General features: G+C 37.7%; 1 protein-coding gene across 2 annotated transcripts; it reads left to right on the top strand.

The window, feature by feature from the left end:
• Positions 1–2,816: 2,816 nt before the first annotated feature.
• On the top strand, positions 2,817–18,953 carry EFHB (EF-hand domain family member B). 2 transcript variants are annotated; one of them, XM_066570077.1, is made up of 13 exons: positions 2,817–2,889; positions 3,205–3,264; positions 4,075–4,218; positions 5,443–5,623; positions 6,252–6,362; positions 7,964–8,090; positions 8,449–8,532; positions 10,287–10,354; positions 12,852–13,006; positions 13,811–14,018; positions 14,391–14,594; positions 15,398–15,579; positions 18,428–18,953. In XM_066570077.1, exons 1-13 carry the CDS (start codon positions 2,824–2,826, stop codon positions 18,590–18,592), a joined length of 1,755 nt encoding a protein of 584 aa, XP_066426174.1. In that variant the 5' UTR covers positions 2,817–2,823; the 3' UTR covers positions 18,593–18,953. The 2 variants fall into 2 exon arrangements, with proteins under 2 accessions (XP_066426174.1, XP_066426239.1); XM_066570142.1 differs by lacking the exon at positions 14,391–14,594.
• Positions 18,954–20,515: the final 1,562 nt, after the last annotated feature.

Here is a 20,515-nt window from a genome sequence, read left to right as displayed (position 1 = left end):
AAGACATTTCACAACATTCTGAGTGTTTTACACAGAGTTCTCTAGCCTCCACAGACCTTCAGGAATATACAAACTTAGTGCTTTGACTCCAGTCTATGCCAGCACCATAGTCAGAGTGAGAGCTGTGTTGCAGAACATGGGCTGCTTGCGCTTCATAAAGAAAGTAAAATGCAGGGTTTTGGACAGTTTCCATTCCTTTTTAGCCTAAATGAGACAGTAAAAGGCATTAGGTTGTGGGAATTGGATGTCAGAAATTAGTGAAATGTCAAGTACTGTTGAGGAAAAAAAGCGCTGCTGTGGAATGGAAAATTTTCAACTTTTTCCAAATTGTTTTCTCTAGAGATTCTACTTTTGACATAGGAGATGACAAATTCATGCTGAAGTAAAGAAAGTTTTAATCTTTTTTTCCCTAAAGTTGAGTTCAATTAGTTTTTGTTAATTCATCATCTTTAAAATTACAGGTCCTTCCCACTCCACAAATACTCTTTCTGTGGCCAAAATAACTTTCAGTATAAGAAAGAATGGATGTAACACTGGTTCCAGAATGAGAGGAATTATAGGAAAGTAGGTTTCAAATTGATTTATAGGGACCCACGTTTCTGCAAAAAAAGGAAAGAAGCACAGAGAGGCAAAAAAAAAAGGAAAGGACTTCTGCTCTACTTGTTTCTGCAATAGGCACTCTTCTTACATGTCCAAGTCCTATTTTTATGCCTTTGACACAACCCACTCCATCGGGGCTGAGTGGATGGTTTCAATTAGCAAGTGTGGCCACCTACTGGGGAAAAATAAATCAGTAATGCACAGAAGGTATAAAAATGATACCACCTTAAGCACAGGTAGAGAGCCATCTAGAAATACAACAAACATTAGGACAAAAATTCCATTTCCTGAATTTTATCCTGGGATAAAAAAAAACCCAGTTTCCTGTGCCATATTATTACCATCTAATTTTTACATTACTGTACTTTGCTCTTCTTCTCTATAAATAGTTCTCCCTTCTGACAACTTTACTAGATAGAAATTTAACCTTACAGATTAATGGATCACAAGGCAAGACACAACCAATCATTTTATTTATTAAACTACCAAAAATATTGTTTTGTTTTGCAGGAAAACTCTAAACTTCAAGCAACAACAAATATGATTGAAATATGAAAAGAACTGAACACACTAAGACTTTACAAGAGCTTCTTTAGTTCCCAATTGGACATGGATGTTCTATACCAGGGGTGTGGTGCAGCCATGTCTACAGCAGAAAACACATAATGTCTTTTGAAAAGACATATCAGCATTGCCACAGCTAAATCATAGTTGATGCTATACTGATGCTTCTTGCCTGGAGAACACCAAGATACATTTGCTTGTATGTGCTGGAAGTTCATGGATCATGCCACTGACAAGTACTGTTGGTGACTTGGACAGCCAGAGCACATCATTAGACAGCAGTGGCTGCCTGAACCTCTCAGCTTCCATTTGTAGAAAAGGAATTTAGTTTTAATTTAGCATCATTCATCTAAAGTCCTTACCAAACAAATGTTAGAGCAGAGAATGAAATGGTGACACCTGGTAATGTTTGATTAATTACAAGTAAGGTCTGTATATTTATCTAAAATTGGTTTTGCCATCGAAGGACTATAGAGAATGGAGCAAGATGTGATTAAATTGAGATATTTTGCTGGGAAGAATAGGATGGTTTGCTGCATGTCATCTGAGAATAAGTCTTCGTAAGAACTGAGAGTCTGTTAAACAGCGGTGACACTTGTTCAGTCTTACCCACGCTGCTTTTCTGAAATAATCCACATCTGTTTCTAAAAGGCAAATACAGTGGGTTAGATATACGAGGTGTTGACTCATTTAAGGCAAACAGTGAGAGCACTCACGTGTCTGATACATGGGGTAGTGCTGACGGGCTTCTCTCACCCACCTCCAAGCTATGTGTGGGTGAGCTGCAGTTTTCTCTAGAGGAACTGCCCCAATATTTTAATAGCATGTGACAACACTTGTGAAAGGGGCAGTATTTTTTATTACAGTAATAAAGATTGGAAGTTTGATCAAACTTTTGACCATGTAAGACCTCATTTCAACCTCAAGAGTCAACCTGCCTATCTGAAAGCTGGTAGGTTCTCAAAGATTTAACAGTCGGTCTAAGAAATGTGTGACCTCTGCGGCTAGGCCTTAATTATTTTTCTAGATCATGACGTTTACAAAACAGCCCGATGCAATTTATTTCCTGACTTTTCGCGAGGGGTGTGAGATGTAAGGGGGGTGGCGGGTGCTGAGGGCGGTGGAGGGAGGGTGAGCAGAGAAGAGGTGGGCGCTGGTGCGAGGGGATGGCGGAGCGCTGTGAGGGGCAGGATGGACGGCGCTGGTGCGAGGGGATGGCGGAGCGCTGTGAGGGGCAGGACGGGGAGCGCTGGTGCGAGGGGATGGCGGAGCACTGCGAGGAGCAGGATGGAGGGCGGTGGGTGCGAGGGGATGGTGGAGCGCTGTGAGGGGCAGGACGGGGAGCGCTGGGTGCGAGGGGATGGCGGAGCGCTGTGAGGGGCAGGACAGGAGGCGGTGGGTGTGAGCGGGATGGCGGAGCGCTGTGAGGGGCAGGATGGAAGGCGGTGGGTGCGAGAGGATGGTGGAGCGCTGTGAGAGGCAGGATGGAGGGCGCTGGGTACGAGAGGATGGCGGAGCGCTGTGAGGGGCAGGATGGAGGGCGATGGGTGCGAGGGGATGGTGGAGCGCTGTCACCGGCGGCCGCACGGCGCATCTCGCACGAGCGCTGCCTGCGCCGCCGCCGCCGCCGTTACTGAGCGAGGAGAGTAAGCGGTGGCCATGGCGGAGCAGCCACCGCCATGCCCCAAAGAGACGCTCCCCAACGGGACTCCAGAGCTGCCGAATGTGAGTGCCTTCGCCAAAGGAGTCCTGCCGATGCCCCGGAGCCGCGCCCCCGCTTCTGTGCCCCGCTCCTGTGCCTTTCTGGGGCGGAGTCTCGCCGAGGGAAGGGGCTGGAGGAGGGCAGCGTGTGGGTGGGGATGGCGCATCTCCCTGCGAGCCCCTTCTCTCCCAGAAATGAGGGTGGCTCCTTCCCACCCTCATCAAAACAGGGACAATTGGACAACGTCCCGTGCATAGTGCCAGATCCCAGTTTGACTAGTTGTGTGTATTAATACGAGCCTCCTTATACGTTATTTATTTTTTGATTGCATTGTTTAGGCTGGAAAGTTGAGTCCAGCGGGCAACACAGTTGCGAGTTGTCTCAAAGAGACACCCAGGGTGAGTTGGTTTTGTAGAGGCTCCTGTTTTGTTTTTTTTCCTACATCTCTTCACTTTTGAAACTACCGTTTATTTCAATGTTGTTTTTTATCACGTGGAATTTCTAAGACTAGCCGGCAAGATTGGAAAACACTTCTGGCAGTTCATTTTCATTCCACATGTTTTACAAAAGTCACTGTGCTTGCTTAGTTGGGACTAAATATAATTGTTTTAGGCAGTTTTTCCCTCTGGTAATGCAATTGAAGTAATTACTGGAAATTATTATTACTTCTGATGGAGGTTCTTCTTTACAAGGATGCCTGCCAGAACTGGTAATCTCGCTGGCCCTTCCCCATGGCTCTGAAGAGTCAGAGGCTACTGAGACACAAATGGATCCTGTAAATAGCAGGTCTCCATTTAAATAATAATTAAAGAAACCCCAACACTCTAGTTTAAATAATTTCCAAAATTGCTTCATTGATGGTGGAATTGTGAGTCGGGTTAAAGGTTTCTGAAATTTATAATTGTAACATCTAGTTTTCATCAAGAATATGTGAAGTAGCTGTTACCCAAATTAAAAAAAGAAATAAAAATTATGGGAAGTGTTGAAACTTAGCAATGCTAGTTTGATAAAATTTAGTCTGGGTTTTGTTGACCTTATGCTCACAGTATCAGCATCTGCAGGATCATATGCGTGTACTGCAGCCCTAAAGCATCCTCATATTTTGTTCTTATATCTGGAATGACACAAATATCTGGAGTACATTTTCTTTTAATTAATGTTTTGTGAATGTCTGGTGTAAACTTGTTTTTGCTTTGCCTTACATATAGCCTGTTACTCCCACTGCTGTACGAAAGTTTCGAAAGACAACAGATCCAGCTCCTGGTGCTAAAATAATATTCTACGGCAGTGCAGATGATCCCGATGTTGCAACACACCTGACACATGGCATAAAGTCAACCTCCCAATGCAGTGTAAGAATGTGCCTCCTTTACTCTTGTTTAAGAATGAACCTCTTAAGAGTGTTCTTAATAAAAGCAACTGATGTCTTCATAGTCAGGGATAAAGGTGAGTGATTTATACTGCAGCATTTCACAGCTGCTGTGAATTATCTGAGTTCTTAGGTCAAATCATAGGACTTAGCATTATTGAACCTGGAAAATATTTGAAGTTCAGTGACTGTTATCAGTGATGTAACTTTTTGTAGTGACTACTGAATTGTTAATTTAATTTCAAGATTTAAGTTAGTGAACAGTCTTCTACCCACAAATTTTGCTGCTTGCTTTTTTTTTTTTTTTGGTGGGTTACAGAGATAAACCCAGTTGAGTTCTTAGCAAAAGAGCTGTTATTTGCAAATGTGTTTACAGTTTGGTGTAATCATTCTGTATGCTTTCTTACCTTTGGCTAGAAACTGAGTTTTTTAGCCAAAAAGCGATGGTTTGGATATATCAGACTATTTTGTGTATATTCTTTAGAAATTATTTTTGTAATCTGTAATCAAACAACTGATGAGATCATTGGTAGTTTTATCACACAGTTAGTGTTCCTGTCTCTAAAAATGGCAGTTGGGTTAGTAAAGTGTATTTTTAGGAAGGAACTAAGTCCTAGTATTCCAGGATGTTGAGTAGGACATTTATTAGGCATATCCAAAATGAAAGACCACCAGGTTTTGGTATCTTTCCTTAGAAGTTTTTTGTTGAATGGATTGATCTGTACTGGATTAACCTGTACTGTCTGTTGAAGACTTTGCATTATTAATTAAATATTATGTCTAGGAAGGGTTGGAAGTCTAGTCAGTTTGCTAAGCATAGGTTTGGATCAATTGTATTTGCTACTAATTTTTTCAGTATTTTTTTATATAATATTTAATGAGAGTCTAATAATAAATCTCTAGAATCTCCATTACTTTGATAGCCTGAAAAAACAAATCACTTTAGTTTTGGTCACATTTTAATTTGACTATAGTTTCTAATATGTGCTAAGAAAAGAAAGACTGCAGTCAGAAAATGTATATATTAAAAAGTGGAAAAATAAGCATAAAAGTAATACTTATTGTGAGACTCAATGGATAAAATTATGTCAGTGTAACCATGGAAGTTTATGAGCAAACTTTTGTTTGTGTGGGTAGTCGTAGTGATGTGTGAATGATCAACGTTTGTTGGTTTTCCTGCCTCTGGTGTTGTTTGTGATGTCTTCAGGTAGCTTCATTGATAAGTCCAGTTGCTAAAAGTGAATTTCAAGAAAAGATGCAAGATATGAAAGAAGCAATTTACTTCAGTAATCGTGAAGCACCTTTGGGTAAATCACATGATCAATCTTTGAAGTTACCTGAGGGCTTGGATATAATTAAAACTACATTTGGAATTAAAGTCTTCAAAGGTAGGAAAATGTGCTATTAAAACATATTTCCTGTAAATACAAGATATTCTGCAATTTATTATCTAGAACATGCTCTAAGATTCCAACAACTCCATTTTAAGAGAAGAGGTATTAAATAACAACTACTAAAAGGCCTAAAAATTTTTCAGTTTTGATGAAGAAACAAGCAACTGAGAACATATGGTAACTACCAGGACTTTTGGCTTTCTTCCTTTCTGTGTTTATAGATTTCCTGCGAGAACTGCAGGGCAGCTGTCAACTTACCTTCCTTTTCCCAACAACTCTAATAGGTCTCATGGAAGAAACTTCCTTGACATGTGTAGCTTTCTTCCATAGACTGGAGGAAATCACATCTGTATTGCCCATGTAGCTTTATTGCAAAAGTTCTGTTCATCTGGGTTTCTGTGATTCTCTCCCTAGTCCCATGTCATTAGGTGAACAATGAATTAGATGTTTATTCATCTATTCATTAGATGAATACAGACTGACTAGCAATGTGGTAAGAAGTATCATCCTTCCACAGTATTAGCAACTTCTCTAACAGGTATTGTTTACAATTAAGAATGAATGAAACAAGATATCCACACCCCTTAGCTCCCCCAACCATACTTTCTTTATTTGTTTCCAGATTTAACAGCTGGAGAGCTTGTAAATCCACCAAAAACCTTTGAGGAAGTGGATAAAGAAGCGAGAGAAGGTCATGATTTGTATGTTCTCTCACATGAGGATTATTATGCAGGTAAGGTAAAAGGCTCATAAGAAACCACGTAAAAAATTCCTCTAGGTGTGTTCAGTGCCTACTGTATGCTATTTTTTGAGATATAAACTATTAATTTTAACCACTGTATTAGTAAAATAGATATTACTTTTAAAAATTATGTGAAAAAACAGCAAGTGAGAGAGCATGATCTCAGTTTCTAGAACTGTCAATCACTTCAGGATGGGCATTTAAAACAGTGTAAGAACTTCATGAAGGAGTTGGAAGCCTGGTGCTGTTTGAAAAGCAAAATATTTCCAGGAAACTAGAAACTCACAGATGCCCTGGTTGCTTTTTGAGTTTGGCATTGTCTGTGCCACTGAAAGCAATCTCAGATTTGAAGTCACACACTGTGAGCCCAACCCATTCCAGTACTTTTTCCTCTAGTTCTTGTCTTTCTTCAGGATCCAAACAGAATTTCAGAGCAGGCAGACTTTCTGATGAGGAGCTTAGCATTAAGATCTGGTTGTGAAGAATTTCAGGCTGCTGGGTGGCTCTCTGGAATGCAGGTCCCTCAGCCTACAGAATCCTCCAGTGGGACTGTGGGCTGTGCCTGCATTGCTTCAGCTCCTGGGGGCTGTACCTGTGTGATGCGGTCTGCTCAGGGGTGGTTACCCTTTATTTCACAGGTCTGCACAGGAGCAGAGTGACAAATAGAACTCTAAAATTCACTACATTTATTTTTTTTTGCAGCCACTTCGATTTTTCCCAGTTCTATGACTTCCACTTTGGCTGAAAATGTAAATTTTATGTGGAGACTATTACATTGATGTGAAATTATAGTACTTTGTTGTCTCACTGAGAAATTATTCTATAAATAGTATTGGTACAAATTGGCCAAACCTGTAACTTCATTTCTTCTCTTCTCTGCCTTTCTTGGGTGTTTTAGTGAAATTATCCATTGTCTGTTTCTGTCTCTTTTGTTACATCCATCCACCATGGAGAGGCCAAGTCAGAAGCAGAATGACAGAAAAAAAGTCAACTATGTGCCCCACCAATAGTGTAAAAAATGCCATGCTGCCATACAGCCATATGGAGCCCTTATTAGAAAACATGCAGTGAATAATGTTTTTGGAAGTTCTAATTATCATTCTTTTTAAAAGGTGATAGAAAAGACTTTGAAGAAAAAGAATGACTGTTTTTTCTGTGACAAAAAGACATAGCAAGAGTATATCTGAAAATGCAACACGTCAAAAACATTTTTTGCATTTTTTGAAAACAATCAATCAAATAGTACACATTTCTGCTCAAGTGTAGATATTATAAAGCAATGTTTGTTTGACCCTCATCACTTAGGCTACATGATTTAATTTATTCTGTTGGGCTTGTCTTTAATCAGACATAAAAGAACATCCAACTGAAGCAGTTTTTGCTTTTTATTTTGCCTTTTCACTTTTGACAATGAGATTGTTCCTAACTACTCAATAAACGGGGAGAATGCAAATTATTTATCTTTAATTGAACAGATCTGTTGGTTATTTGCCTTTGTTTCTTCATTGTTTTGTCTTAAGAACGAAGATACTGGGTACATTTTTTTCTCCTTAGGTGTTTTACACAGGTTGAAATGCCTGCTTTTTCTGCAGGGGAATCAGTTAATAGGAAGTATAACTCACACTTTGACAAGTCTTTTGTTTATGGAATGGAAACCCCTCACTATGAAGATGGGCGAAATACAGCCAAGACCTTCAATTGGGTCCTGGACCTGGATTCGTAAGTTGCAATGAGTTAACTAATTAATTATTTAAAAAATTATCAGGAAGAGTGGGTCTTCCTATTTGAAGAAAATTGTATATCTCACAATCCTATCCTTAGCTGTATTGAACTGAATAGAAAATGCAAGATGTGATTTTCAGAACAGTTTATCCAGATAACTTTTACCATACAACAACTCTTGGCATGTCTTATGCATTATGTAAAGCCCTTTGATTTTAAGTAGCAAGATAGTTTAATCACTAAGTTGAAAGGACTTGCTGTTTTCTTTTAATATATAATAATATTTTAAAATAGTATTGAAAAAACATTGAATATTTTAAAAAGTATGTGCAAGAGTTATTTTTGTAATTTGTAGGAAGAGAGCACCACACCTTGTGTCAAAACGAAGTGATGATTTTAAGGAAAAATACCAGCCTCTGGTTGGAAAAGTTTTTGATCCGTAAGTAAGCAAATATACCTTCTGTTACAAATTGATCAAGCACAAAATTCACTCACTTTTGCCATTTCTCCAATATCTTTTTATGTCTTGGATACAAAATATACTTGTGTGCTTGATGCTTCCAGTGCAGCACTCATTTAACAGAAAAGGACCTTCTACCTGCCCTAATTAGGCTGATAAGTACACAAGTTTCTAGTAGAGGCTGTACTGTGTCCATGTAGTGAAGTTAGGTCTTACTATTTAAATGGTCAAGCACTCTTTAAGACATTTTTTCCCCCAGTATTTTGCAATTAGTAAGTTTTGAAAGGACTGACACATATCACCTAATGTTTCGGGATTTGACCATTTTGCTTACTCTCACACTATTTTTGGTCTTCTTTGTTACATCATCTGTAATCTCACTGTATTACTTCCTTGGAAAAGGACATGGAGCTAAATTTTATTACTGAGCAGCATTTACCAATCTCTGTTGAATCATTAGAATGACTGACATTTATGAAGCAATCTGGGATGGTTTGTAATTTTACAGAACAGCGCTTAAGAAGCACCACAGAACTCAAGGTACAGTGTGGTTAGGATCCAGGTGTGCTGCAGATTTAGGGCTCCTGAATGTATCCAAAGGCTGTCTTTGCAGATGCTCTAGATTTCTGCAAAAATATATCTGAAGGCTCACTAACATGGACTTTGGTAGCAAAAGATAATTTTAAACTCAAGATCCCAAGCCTAGGTTGATCTGGGGAAGTGTTCTCATAAATGCATGTGAGCAGTGAGCACAAATACAAGTCAGTTTCTTCTCTCCCTGTCACTGTGTCCCAGCGTACTGTGAGACAGACTTGGAGCATGAGCGCCATGAAGCAGTGTGATCAGTCAGGGATGGGTTGCAGTGTAGGCTGAAACCCACCACTAATATTACAAGACAGATACAGGCTAAACTTAATCTTATTTAGTGAATTTTATGCTATCCACGTCCTATGTGTGATATGAAAATGATAAAAGAAAAATATACATAGTGGTTTTTAGATTGTGCTATTTCCATTTCTCTGTGTGGGTTTTTGTTTTTTTGTTTTGTGCTTTAGAACAAAGCTCTGATAATCTTTTAAATTCTGATGGGGATTTTTGATTCAGATAAGTGTTTTAATTATTTTATTATTAAAAATAAAATGAGCATTGTATCTTTTTAAAATTAAAAAAGGAAGGAGTTCTTTAATGTCAAAAGAGAAAACTTCAATTTTTGGAAAATAGAACTGAGAAAAGTTTTCCACATGGATATGGGCTTGGTTGCTGGCTTTGGTAGACAAAAAATTGCACATGGAAAGGCAGAGATGTGATTCAATTTTTCCACTTTATCCAAAAGTAGTTTATTTCAGACATTTCAGTTGGAGATTTTGTCTAAATATTCCCATTCTTTGACTACAAGGACTTTTCTTGCATGTTTCTATCATTTTCTTTGGAAAAATGGCATAGAGTGTTTTTCTTTATAATGAGCATAAATGTTCAAAAAGTTAATGTTTGGCTGTGTTATGTTATAAACATTTGGCTGTGTTATGTTACAAACGGTGAATGTTCTAATCAGCTTGTAAAGGGTTGCTTTTCTGGAATGGTAATGTTGAAACAAAGTCCTGATAAACAAATTTCAGGTAAACTATGAGTATCATCCCTGTTATTAATCACTTTTTTTTTAACAGTAGCTGAGATTTTATTTTGGGTATTAATAAACTGTTTGGCAATTAACAAAAAAATGTTCTTTTTGACAGTATAGCAGATACTATGAATGTTCCCCCAGACCATACATTTGGATTGGCAATCCGTCCAGATGAATATGGTAAGTTCAAGAGCAGAATAAAATCTTACCTTGCTGATGAAACTCTGCTGAAGTAGTAACTGTTGGTTGTATGTACAATTTTCCTAAAATTTTAAGAGGCAAGGTACAAAAATTTGTTGACAATAAATTTTTGAAATGTAAATTTGAGTGGATTTAAAGTTGCTAGTGGGAAAAAAGAAAATGTCAAAAATATAGAAGCTTTAGGTTTGGGATTATCATGCTGGTTTTTCTTTCTTTTTTAAAGCCTTTTGTCCTGGTTTAAGAGGAAGTGAGTTTTTTGGGATGCTGTGATAAAACCAATGGGTGTTCAGATTTGAATATTGGCACCTGGTGTGGCCTCTGAGAACGCAGGGGGTTAAAAGCAGAGAACGGCCAGGGGGAAGCTCTCTTGGGTTCTGGTGGTGAAAGAGGTGAGAAGAGGTGAGAGCTCCCCTGCTCCCCTGCCCGGCTGCTGCGGGCTGGGCGGGGAGGGGAAGCCATGCGGCCGGGTGAGGTAGGCCGGGTCTTGGACAGAGAGGGGAGGTGAAGGCCCCTGCAGGATGGAAGGGTGGAGGAACATTGGAGAGTCATCAGGCAGTCTCCCCCCGCAGAGAGAGAGAGAGAGAGAGAGAGAGAGAGAGAGAGAGAGAGAGAGAGTTTTTCCTGTGGCACAGAGACTGCATTTATGGGGAGGCAATGGCTCGGAGCAAGAGAGTTCAGTGTTGGTAGGTGACGGAATGCCTGAACAGAGACAACGGGTGAGGAAGGGTGGTGGTGCCCTCGATCTTCAGTGAAGGAGAAGATCTCTGTTCTTGAGACCTCTCAGCCCCAGGGGGTGAAATCTGGGGGGGACAGGTGTCCCAAAAGTGAGAGACCATGCTCTTTTTTGAACTGGGCAAAGCACCCTTAAAAGGAAAACCCTAGAAGCAGCTCTGATCCATGTGCAGTGGTGAGAGCACTGGGCATGGAAGGAAGATGTCACGATGGCAAATGTGCTCCATGCGGTGCCACGTGTGACATGGAAACACACAAGTTTCAACTGTGTTTCCTGGTGAAGCCTATGGCACAAGAGGGATTCCTCTCTTCTTCATGAACTGAGAATTGATTATCTGAAGGGTGGTGATGGACTGAGAGTTGGTGATCTGAGGGGTGGTAACTGAATTCAGAATCCAAGGTTTTGTCTTACTGTGATGTATTGGGAATTTGGTGGGGGGAGGAGGAATGTTTGGAAGGTTTTCATCCTGAGTTCTGTGTGTTTCTTTTATATATTGTAAGTTAACAAAGGTTTTTTTTTCCTTTTATTCCTAAGCTGGAGCCTGTTTTGCTCTATTCCGGGTCACATCTCACAGTAGACACCAGGGAGAATGTATTTTCATGGGGGCACTGGCATTGCACCAGTGTCAAACCATGACATGTAACAAAATGGGAAATGGCAGAAAACCCTTATTGACATCAAAGTGACAAACTAAAATGGCTATTTAAATCAATCATGCATATTCCCTCTCAATGATTTCTCAAGCACTTCTCTAAAAAGAGTAAAAATTACAAGTAATAAATAGGAATAATAAGTTTTGAAGGTTGCAAGGAGATAGAAAGCAGAGTACAGCAAAACTTCTTTATTTTCATTATGACAAAATTTTGAAAGCTATTCAACTCAAATAGTCAATGGGATTGACGATGTTTTAGCGTTGTGTTTAATAGTTAGGGAATACAGTCAATAATTGGGAAGCAAAAAAATGAAGTGGATCAAAGTCGTACAGTTAATCTGGGCCAGAGAAAGTCTGTTCAAAGAGTGAATAATCTTTTACACGTTTTACTACGTAGTATAATAAAGTTCATGCTATAAACAAGAGCAGAAGGAGCTGAACAAAATGCTTGTACACTGCTGTTAGAGGGGGATTAGGTGAGCTACTCATGTTTGTTACTGTACTGTGAATGAACTTCTTGCACTCCAGAAAGTGGCATTGGTACCTTGGGAATTTGGATGACGATTGTAGCTCAGTGTGCTAAAGTGTTTAAAAATACTGATAGAGTTAGGATACATGGAAAATGGGAACAGTAACATAAAGATATTGCATTGTCTTTCTAGAAACCTGTGATATAATTATCCAAAATACTAAATTTTGGATAGTATATAAGTATATACTTATATCTCGTAAGTATGTGGAACGCGACAGACTGGAAGTGGTAGATCAATAATATATGTTCTTTGTTAATCAATTATCTGGACATTGAGTAAAAACTACTGCTTTTAGAAGCTCTTGGAAGCAGTGGATGGATTTGTGAAGCTGCATTATTACGTTCCATACATTAGGTTCTATGTGTGAGTAGAAAAATAATTATATGAACCATTTGATCTTGCAATGAAGTAGTTGTATCAGCTGTTCAGCAGTGCTGAAAATTAGCATCTTGAAACTGAAATTCTCCTTTTCCTAATGAATGCAAGCTTTTTTTTTTTTTGGTAAATGTTTGATTACTGTATATGCACAACTAATTGAGGAATTGTTCATTTTTATAGATGTTCATGATCTTCTTCATGTCCGGGTTCCATGTGAGTTCCTCCGTGGGAAGGACAGAGAAAGAGTTATCTTGATTGCAGTTCGAGAAAGTCTGAAGAAAGCTAACTATAGGAATTTTAATGTGTTACTAGAAGCATTAAGACATTTTGATAAGGTTAGTGCTCTGAAAAGGTATAAATGTAAAGGAATGTGTGACATTAGGCACTCCTGTGCTGTAGAGATACAGACAAGAAGAAACACAAGCATAGCAAAGTAAATATGGATGAAGACTGTAACTGTGAAGATAACTTCATAGTTATTGAATGTCTCATCTACTGTGATATGCTATGGAATTAGACACAATAGTATTTGGAGCTTTTCGTAATATTATTTGGAATATCCAGGTTAGAGGGACAAGCAGGATTGGACTTCAAAGTCTGGCATTCCTTTGCAAAGAGTAAACAGTTGGAAGGGGTTATGTTCATATTTTCTTCCAAGCTGTACTTTTTGACTGAGTTGTCAAGCCTCAGAATTTCAGGTATTTTCTTTTTTTCTCTCTGGAAAAAAATTGTAATTGGCATTTCACATGTAACATTAATTGTAATGTATACAGAATGATTGATGTCTTACTTTTAAAGATAGCTTGGCTTTTCCTCAACATTTATGATTAGATTGCTATCTTGTTACAGTAGCCTGTCTCTCACACCTTTGCTCTCAAATCACTGTTTTATTTAAGTTGAAAATTAACATTTTCAACATTTTTGACATTTTTCAGATTTCTAAAATACTTAGGGTTTATTTTTGTATTCAGCAATATTACTCTTCTTGAAATAGTGTGCCTGGTGCTATTTATATATATGTATAAATATATATACATACATGTATAAACACGTGCATGTGTTTCTTTTGGTGAAGTTACTTTATGATGGCTCTTAGAGAATTATAGAATATAACAACTGTTTTGTTTTCTTTGTAATAGAATGGTGATGGAATGATACACAAGGAAAAGCTACGAAAGATCTTTTCTCAGCTGAATGTGAATCTGGATGATGAGCTCCTGGAATCCTTATTTGACTGCTGTGATTTGGATAAGGATGGTCTGATTAATTACCGGGACTTTGCGAACTTTCTGAACTGGAAAGATAAAATGGGTGTTAAAGAGTTTGAAGAAAAAATAATTACAAAAGGTAGATTCCTTAATACTGGGAAAATATGGGGGTGATCTAGTTCTTAGGATAGCTGTTGAAAGGACATTGCTGTTGGAAACTAGGTGCTCCTTTAGAAGGGTAGGATTTAGAGACTAATTTAACTACCAGCATCTCAGGTACAGATGTGTTTCAGAATCCTGGAGTTCTGTGTTGCATGCTAAGATTGACACTGGAAAGTTTCCTTAGAAATACAGATCAACAGAAAGCAAAATATCACCTAGAAGCATTATCAGGAATGTAGATGAATTATGTTACCTCCTTTACAGTTAGTCAAACAAAGTTTTTTGCCTCTTAGTCTATAATATATTGGTAATCTATCTTGGTTGTCCCATAACTTTTTCCCTTTTGTAGGGAAAAAATTAGATGCCTATCTTCCCAAAGACACAAAGAAAGAGGATGAACCACTGCCAGAACAGAAAGATCTTGAGTTAAAAGAACCAGAAAGCTCAGGAAAGATGCCAAAACCACTTACAAGATCAACAGACCGTGTATATACAAATTATCAAACATCATCTTCTCAGTATAATGCTGTAGTTGGTGGTATCCCAGCATCCTGTAAGTACAGTGGACTGTGCTGCTCACTTGTGAGCATTGTTTAAGACAAAATTAGGAGCAAAGCTAAAAAGTGTTGCTACAGGTTCTACCAATGTAAAATAGCAAATTAATTTATTTAAGCTAAGCTTTTTTTAAGATTAGGAGTTGGAAGGGATGGCCTATTCAACATTGAAATTAATCTAGATGTCTTTGAGAAATTATGCTGGTAAATTTGGATATTCTATCCCCCTACAATCATGGTAGGGGGATAGAATATAAGAAAATAAAGGTAGTATAGAAAGTTATCATACCCCTAAAAAGTTGCAGCTGGGTTAATTATTGAAGATTAGGAGCAGGCCTGACTTTAACAGGCCATAGCTGTAGCCAATAAGAAGAGTGTTCTAAAAGAGTGGATTGGTTGGTTGAGGGGAACTGGAGTCAGTTGGCTACTGCAAGAAGAAGAAGAAAGAGTCAGTGCTTGGAGGAGCTCCCTACAAGAAACATCAAGGAGGTATGAAACCCTTACACTAAGGAGACAACAATGTGAAACCTTTGCACTATAATGACAACACCATCACCTAAAATAATTTCAGCTGGGAATACTAAGTAAGTACTAGTATATTACTGCAAGATTCCTTGTTTTCCTGCTTCATGATGTAGCTGAAGCTAGGATTTCTAAAAATGTGAAAAAAGATAAAAGGAAGAAAATTTTATAACTTGTTACTGAACTTATGTCAAGCATCACATTTCTTCTTTTTTCATACAAAATGTTTTCTCCTCCCTGGCGCTATTTATCTGTGCTACCTGTTGATTGATTTTCACAGGTTATCCGTTGTGTGGTGTTCCAAGTATTCGTTCAGATATTCCTGCTCCTCAAATTTGCCGCCTCAGTGACACGACTAATTATGGTGACCAGGGCAGTAGTTTTTCACTTCTGTACCCTTCTGTCTTCAGTCAAAAGGGAGTATATGAAAAACATCTTTTAAAAAAGAGACCAAAGGCAGAGGTATAGTGAATTTCTTCAGAATATTCTTCCGAGATAATGATTCTGCTAGTCATATGGGAGTGGGAATTCAAGTAAACAGGTTGTAAAATTCATAGTGCAACATTACCATCTTGCTTTACATCCATTCAGCCATCTGAAAAATATGTTCTCTTCACATTCTAAATTGTTCATAAAGCTGGTAGACGTTAATTTTATTGTGATCCAAGCTATTGGAATTTCTGAGCAAGGTCTCAAGCAACATGGTTTAGTAGTAAAGTTAGCCCTGCTTTGATTATGTGATTGGATGAATGATCTCCAGATATCTCTTCCAATCTAAGGTATTCCATGAAACGTCTTAAAAAGCCCCACAAGGAGATTTTTAAAGGTGTATACGAATAATTTCTATCACATAGGGGTGTTTAATGGAAAATTTTACCATAAGTGTCTCTCCTCAGACAAACTTGGCAGGTTTTTCTAATGACAAATTCAGCAAACAACTTGAGAGTACATTTTAAGTGCTCTGCTGAGTCACAGTTGTAGGCTCAGGTCTACAAAGGATCTGTATAGTGATGGAGGACATTGGGAGTCACACAGCAATGCTGTGCTGTCTCATAATTCTCAAGACAGAGATGGGACATGAGACTCTAGGGACTTACCTGGGGACTCCATGATTCCTCTGATACATCTGCAGCCTCCTGCTATTCTGTTTTCTCACAGACCAGAATTTCTCTCACATAAATGCTAAAATAACTTTGCTGTTTCTTCTTCAGTATTGTTTACCACTTTGTTTTTACATTTGTATACAATTCATAGGGAAAAAATATTAAGAGCGAACTTCATTACATGACATACAGTTTATTAGACAATTGTGATGAAATGTGAGATTCCAATCTAAAATGAGAAAAGAGGCTGTGGCAACCTCTTCTTCATTACATTAGTGACCTCTACTCGTTATATTAAATATTCAGCAGTCATGTTTGAAAGTGGATCTAGAAACGGAATATATATTTCACAAAAAATAGTGTTGCTGGTTGGTGACTGGGGGTAGAAGGCATGGTGTCATGCTCATCAAACATCTTGTTAGAATGTTGTGTACATGAGCTTTTACTACTTTATAATCTATCTCTGAAAGCAGGAAATGAGTGCATGCAGCAAATAGCTAACAGTAAATGGAATTCATACTTTGTTGAGAAGCCAATTACATCTGTCAGGCACTAGATAGAGCTGTTCTTTGAAGTTATAACATGTCCTGAGATGTCATACTCTACTGTAGACTATACTAGCTATATAGAATTCAGTGCAGAACCACCTCTGAGTCTGTCGAAACACCCTATGTTCATGAAATGGGATATTTGGCAATTTTATGATTATTGTTTTGAAATGTATAATCAATGTTTCCAAAAATTTCATGGTTAATTCCATGATTATATGATATTATTATTAGATGAAAGCTCAGAGTAATTTTTAATGCTGGTTTTGTATAGTGTGGTAGGAATGAATGCAAATTCTAACTATGAAATAGTTTTGTGAGGTGACTCATCTTGTTGCAAAAGAACAAAATAGTTATTGGACTTGCTGTTTTCTTCACGAAAATTCTCTCCAGTCTGTTGAAGAGGATAGAAGTTATGTAGTTGAGAAATAGTGTGTAATTTGTATGCAGCATGTTGATCATGGGTGAGAGTGAGTTTTATCCTGTCTGCAGACAGTAGTCTGTGGTTTGGTCAGTGATGATTTTACAGCAGCTGATGAGTCAGGACAGAGCTCTCTCTTAACATGGTGAAGCCAAATTATGAGAACATGTAGTCCTTTATTCTTCCTGCAGTGGTGCCCTGTGAAGGAATATTGCTTTTAGTTTAATTTCTATATTTCACTAGCTTGTTGAAGACAACGGATCAGATCTAGTTTGTTTTACTCATGGGTAGTATGATTGATGTAACTGAAACAACACTTATGCTTAAAGAAACAAAATTCAGTCCCTTTTTTCCTCCTGCAATTTCAGCTTGCAGAAACACTCAGATTTATTGGCTAAGATGAAGCTGAAGATCTGCTGTACTGGGGATCAGGCCTATATTTATACAGACATATAAAAGACAGTATAATAAGGCTGATTTGACTGTGTTAAAGGTCTTTATCAAAGCATGCATAAAGCCTCCATAGCATAAATATAGCACATGTACACACACATATATGATACAATTGAAGAAGCCAAATGTTTGCTGATACTAACAGAAGCACAGAGTGAATCAATATTCTTCTAAAGTTACCTTCCTCTAATGAGTCAACAGGTCAGTGTAATGAAGCATGCAACAGGAAGCATCCAAGTGAGAAAACATGGAAAAATCCCTTCTGCTGAATTATTTTGGTGTAAAATTATAGCAAGGCTCAAAGTTGATGTGAACCATTTCATTTTAGTCACTTCACCCACTTATCTATACCAGCTGATGACCTTGTGTGTAGTACTGTTGCTGTGAAATGCAGATAATAATAGAATCTGATTTGTGTTGGTAACTGTAGACAGCAAAAATAGAGTGGATAAACAGAACTTTACTTAGGGCTTTTGAAAAACATTTACTTTTGCCTTAGTCTTCTGTATTTGATTTTTGTCCCAGCATTGAAGTAATGCATCAACATTACTGTATTAATGACAGACAATTTTGTACAGCTTTCATTGCAATAAGATTCAGATTTACTTAAATAGGAACTTCTTTCGTTAAGGATGCAGGATGTGGTCTGTAATTTTAACTTAAGAGTGGGAAAATATTCTTTGGCAAATAGAGATTACTAAATATGTCGAAGCCAGACACTGTAGAGTTTAACAAAATGCTGACTAGAATTACATTAATTGCATTATTTTGTATTATTTTTGTAGATTAAACAAATTCTCCACAATATGGGCATGAATGCTTCAGATGAAAGGTTTGAAGAAATATGGAAGCAAGTGTGTACAAAACATGAGATAAAAGAGCTTTGTGATTGTGAAGAAAGTATGTGGAATATACTGAATAAGATATGTGAATCAGGCATAGAATTCTAGACTCTGATTCTAGTCTCTGGGCACTGCTTTTATTTAACATTAGTCATAATTTTGGTGCTGAATAAAAAAAAAACAAATATTTATGTGTATTGTCTTTCTGAGTAGTGGGTTCACCACATATATATGAATCATTGTATTTGGTAGGAACTGGTATCCATGCTTGTAAATGTAGTACCAATATTTACAAATATATCCCATTTTTCATTTTTTAAAATTTATTTTTTCTTTTTTAAATGGAAAAACACTTTTGAAAGTGCTAAAAATAAATGTTTCAGATATTCAAGGCCTGTCAAAGATTATTATCATATCATGGCATTTTCCCTTTCTTCTCATGTTCCATAAGTCTTGTCAACAGAGATCTGGTTGTGGCAAAGTGTTTGAGATGTTTGAACGTTCATGTGAGAAAGTGCTTTACTGTCAAATAGTAAGAAAGGTAAATAGCAGTAGGTGTGGGATCTAAAGTGTTGTCATGAAATAGACTCCATAAAAACCTATAGATTAAGAAGTGCCAGAAATGAATGTCCAGTTTGTGGTAGAGGCTCCTATTCTTTATGCAACCTTATGACTATTACTTAATAGTATTCAGCTTTCACAATGAGGAAAAAAGATATTGAGAGGTGCTTATGTAATAAGCATTACATTGCTGAGTAGTCAGAAAAGTTTGTGAGGGCTTTCAGAGAGCCAGTTGTTCATTTGTGGCCAGTGTGGTTTCTTGGAAAGAGAGTCATTAATAGAAAACCCTTAAAGATTATTATGCAAATCTCAATGAATAGATGAAAGGTCCGATAAGAATAAGTAATGGAAAGAAAATAATATGAAAACATGCAACTGTGAGTGGGAATGTTCACTCTTCTGCTACAGTACTGAACTTTGATGTAAACCAGATGGAAATTGTTCACTATTTAACAGTGAGAAATATTACTTCTAGACTTTCAAATTCATATGAAAGATCCTTGCCCAATGTAATCTTAATATACAGAATTTAAAGAAGGATGCTATTTTGTCACCTATTAGTGTTTTAAATACCTTAGTAAGATTTGGAGAATGTTGCCAGCCAAAAGCATTACTGAGTTTTACAATGAAAGTAAAGGTTTCTTTTGTTAAATACTAGAAATGCACATGTAATGCCAGCTTAATGTTTTAGTTCCTTCTTCTATTGTGTTTAAGATTCCTCTTTTGCCTATATTCTAGGAGCTGGTCATTTACATGTAACTAGCTTGTTACTTGAAATCTGCAAGCCAGAGCCTTTTGTACGTTATTTTTGTAGCATTAACAGTAGCTGTCTTACATCAAGTAGAAAGCATTTGCTTTCTGGTGTCTCCAAGGACCAGGTGGTGGAAATGTTGCTTGATGAAGGCAACTTCTTTCCTGCTGTGAATGAATGTTCTGCACTGTTGCTGCCTTGCCTCCCCATCCTTCTGGAACTCTCTGCATGCACTCAGAAGAATGCAGGAAGCAGACTGACTGTCCCAAGTGGAACCATGAAAGAAAGATAAATGTACAGCTGATTACAATTGAATTTACAATGTTGGAATTTTACCACCTTCAGTGAAACCCTCTAAAGCTTATTTTCTGCTCATATTATGTGGGAAGGAAGAATCCTTTACACCTTTGTGGCAGCAAACTTTCAAAAGCACTGGAGAGAATTACTTTAGAAAAAACAAAATATTTTTCCTCTTCAGTAGATTTTAGATGAAATACTCAAGCTCGTGTCAGGGGAAAATGAAAAAAAACTTCTGGATCTGTGTGTATGTATTTATGTATGTGTATATATATGAGATTTGTTCAGCAGCTTGAAATTCTGTGAGTTTTTTTTTTGTTCTACCATAAAGTACTCACTTGCACTCCTCTTTCAGTAGAATCCTTTCCTTTGTCAATGGAATTGAATTAATTTTGTTCTTGGTCAGTCTGCTAAATAAGTTC

The sequence above is a fragment of the Molothrus aeneus genome, chromosome 1 (assembly GCF_037042795.1).
Source record: "Molothrus aeneus isolate 106 chromosome 1, BPBGC_Maene_1.0, whole genome shotgun sequence".
NCBI lineage: Eukaryota > Metazoa > Chordata > Aves > Passeriformes > Icteridae > Molothrus > Molothrus aeneus.
This window is presented reverse-complemented; position numbering and strand designations above follow the sequence as displayed.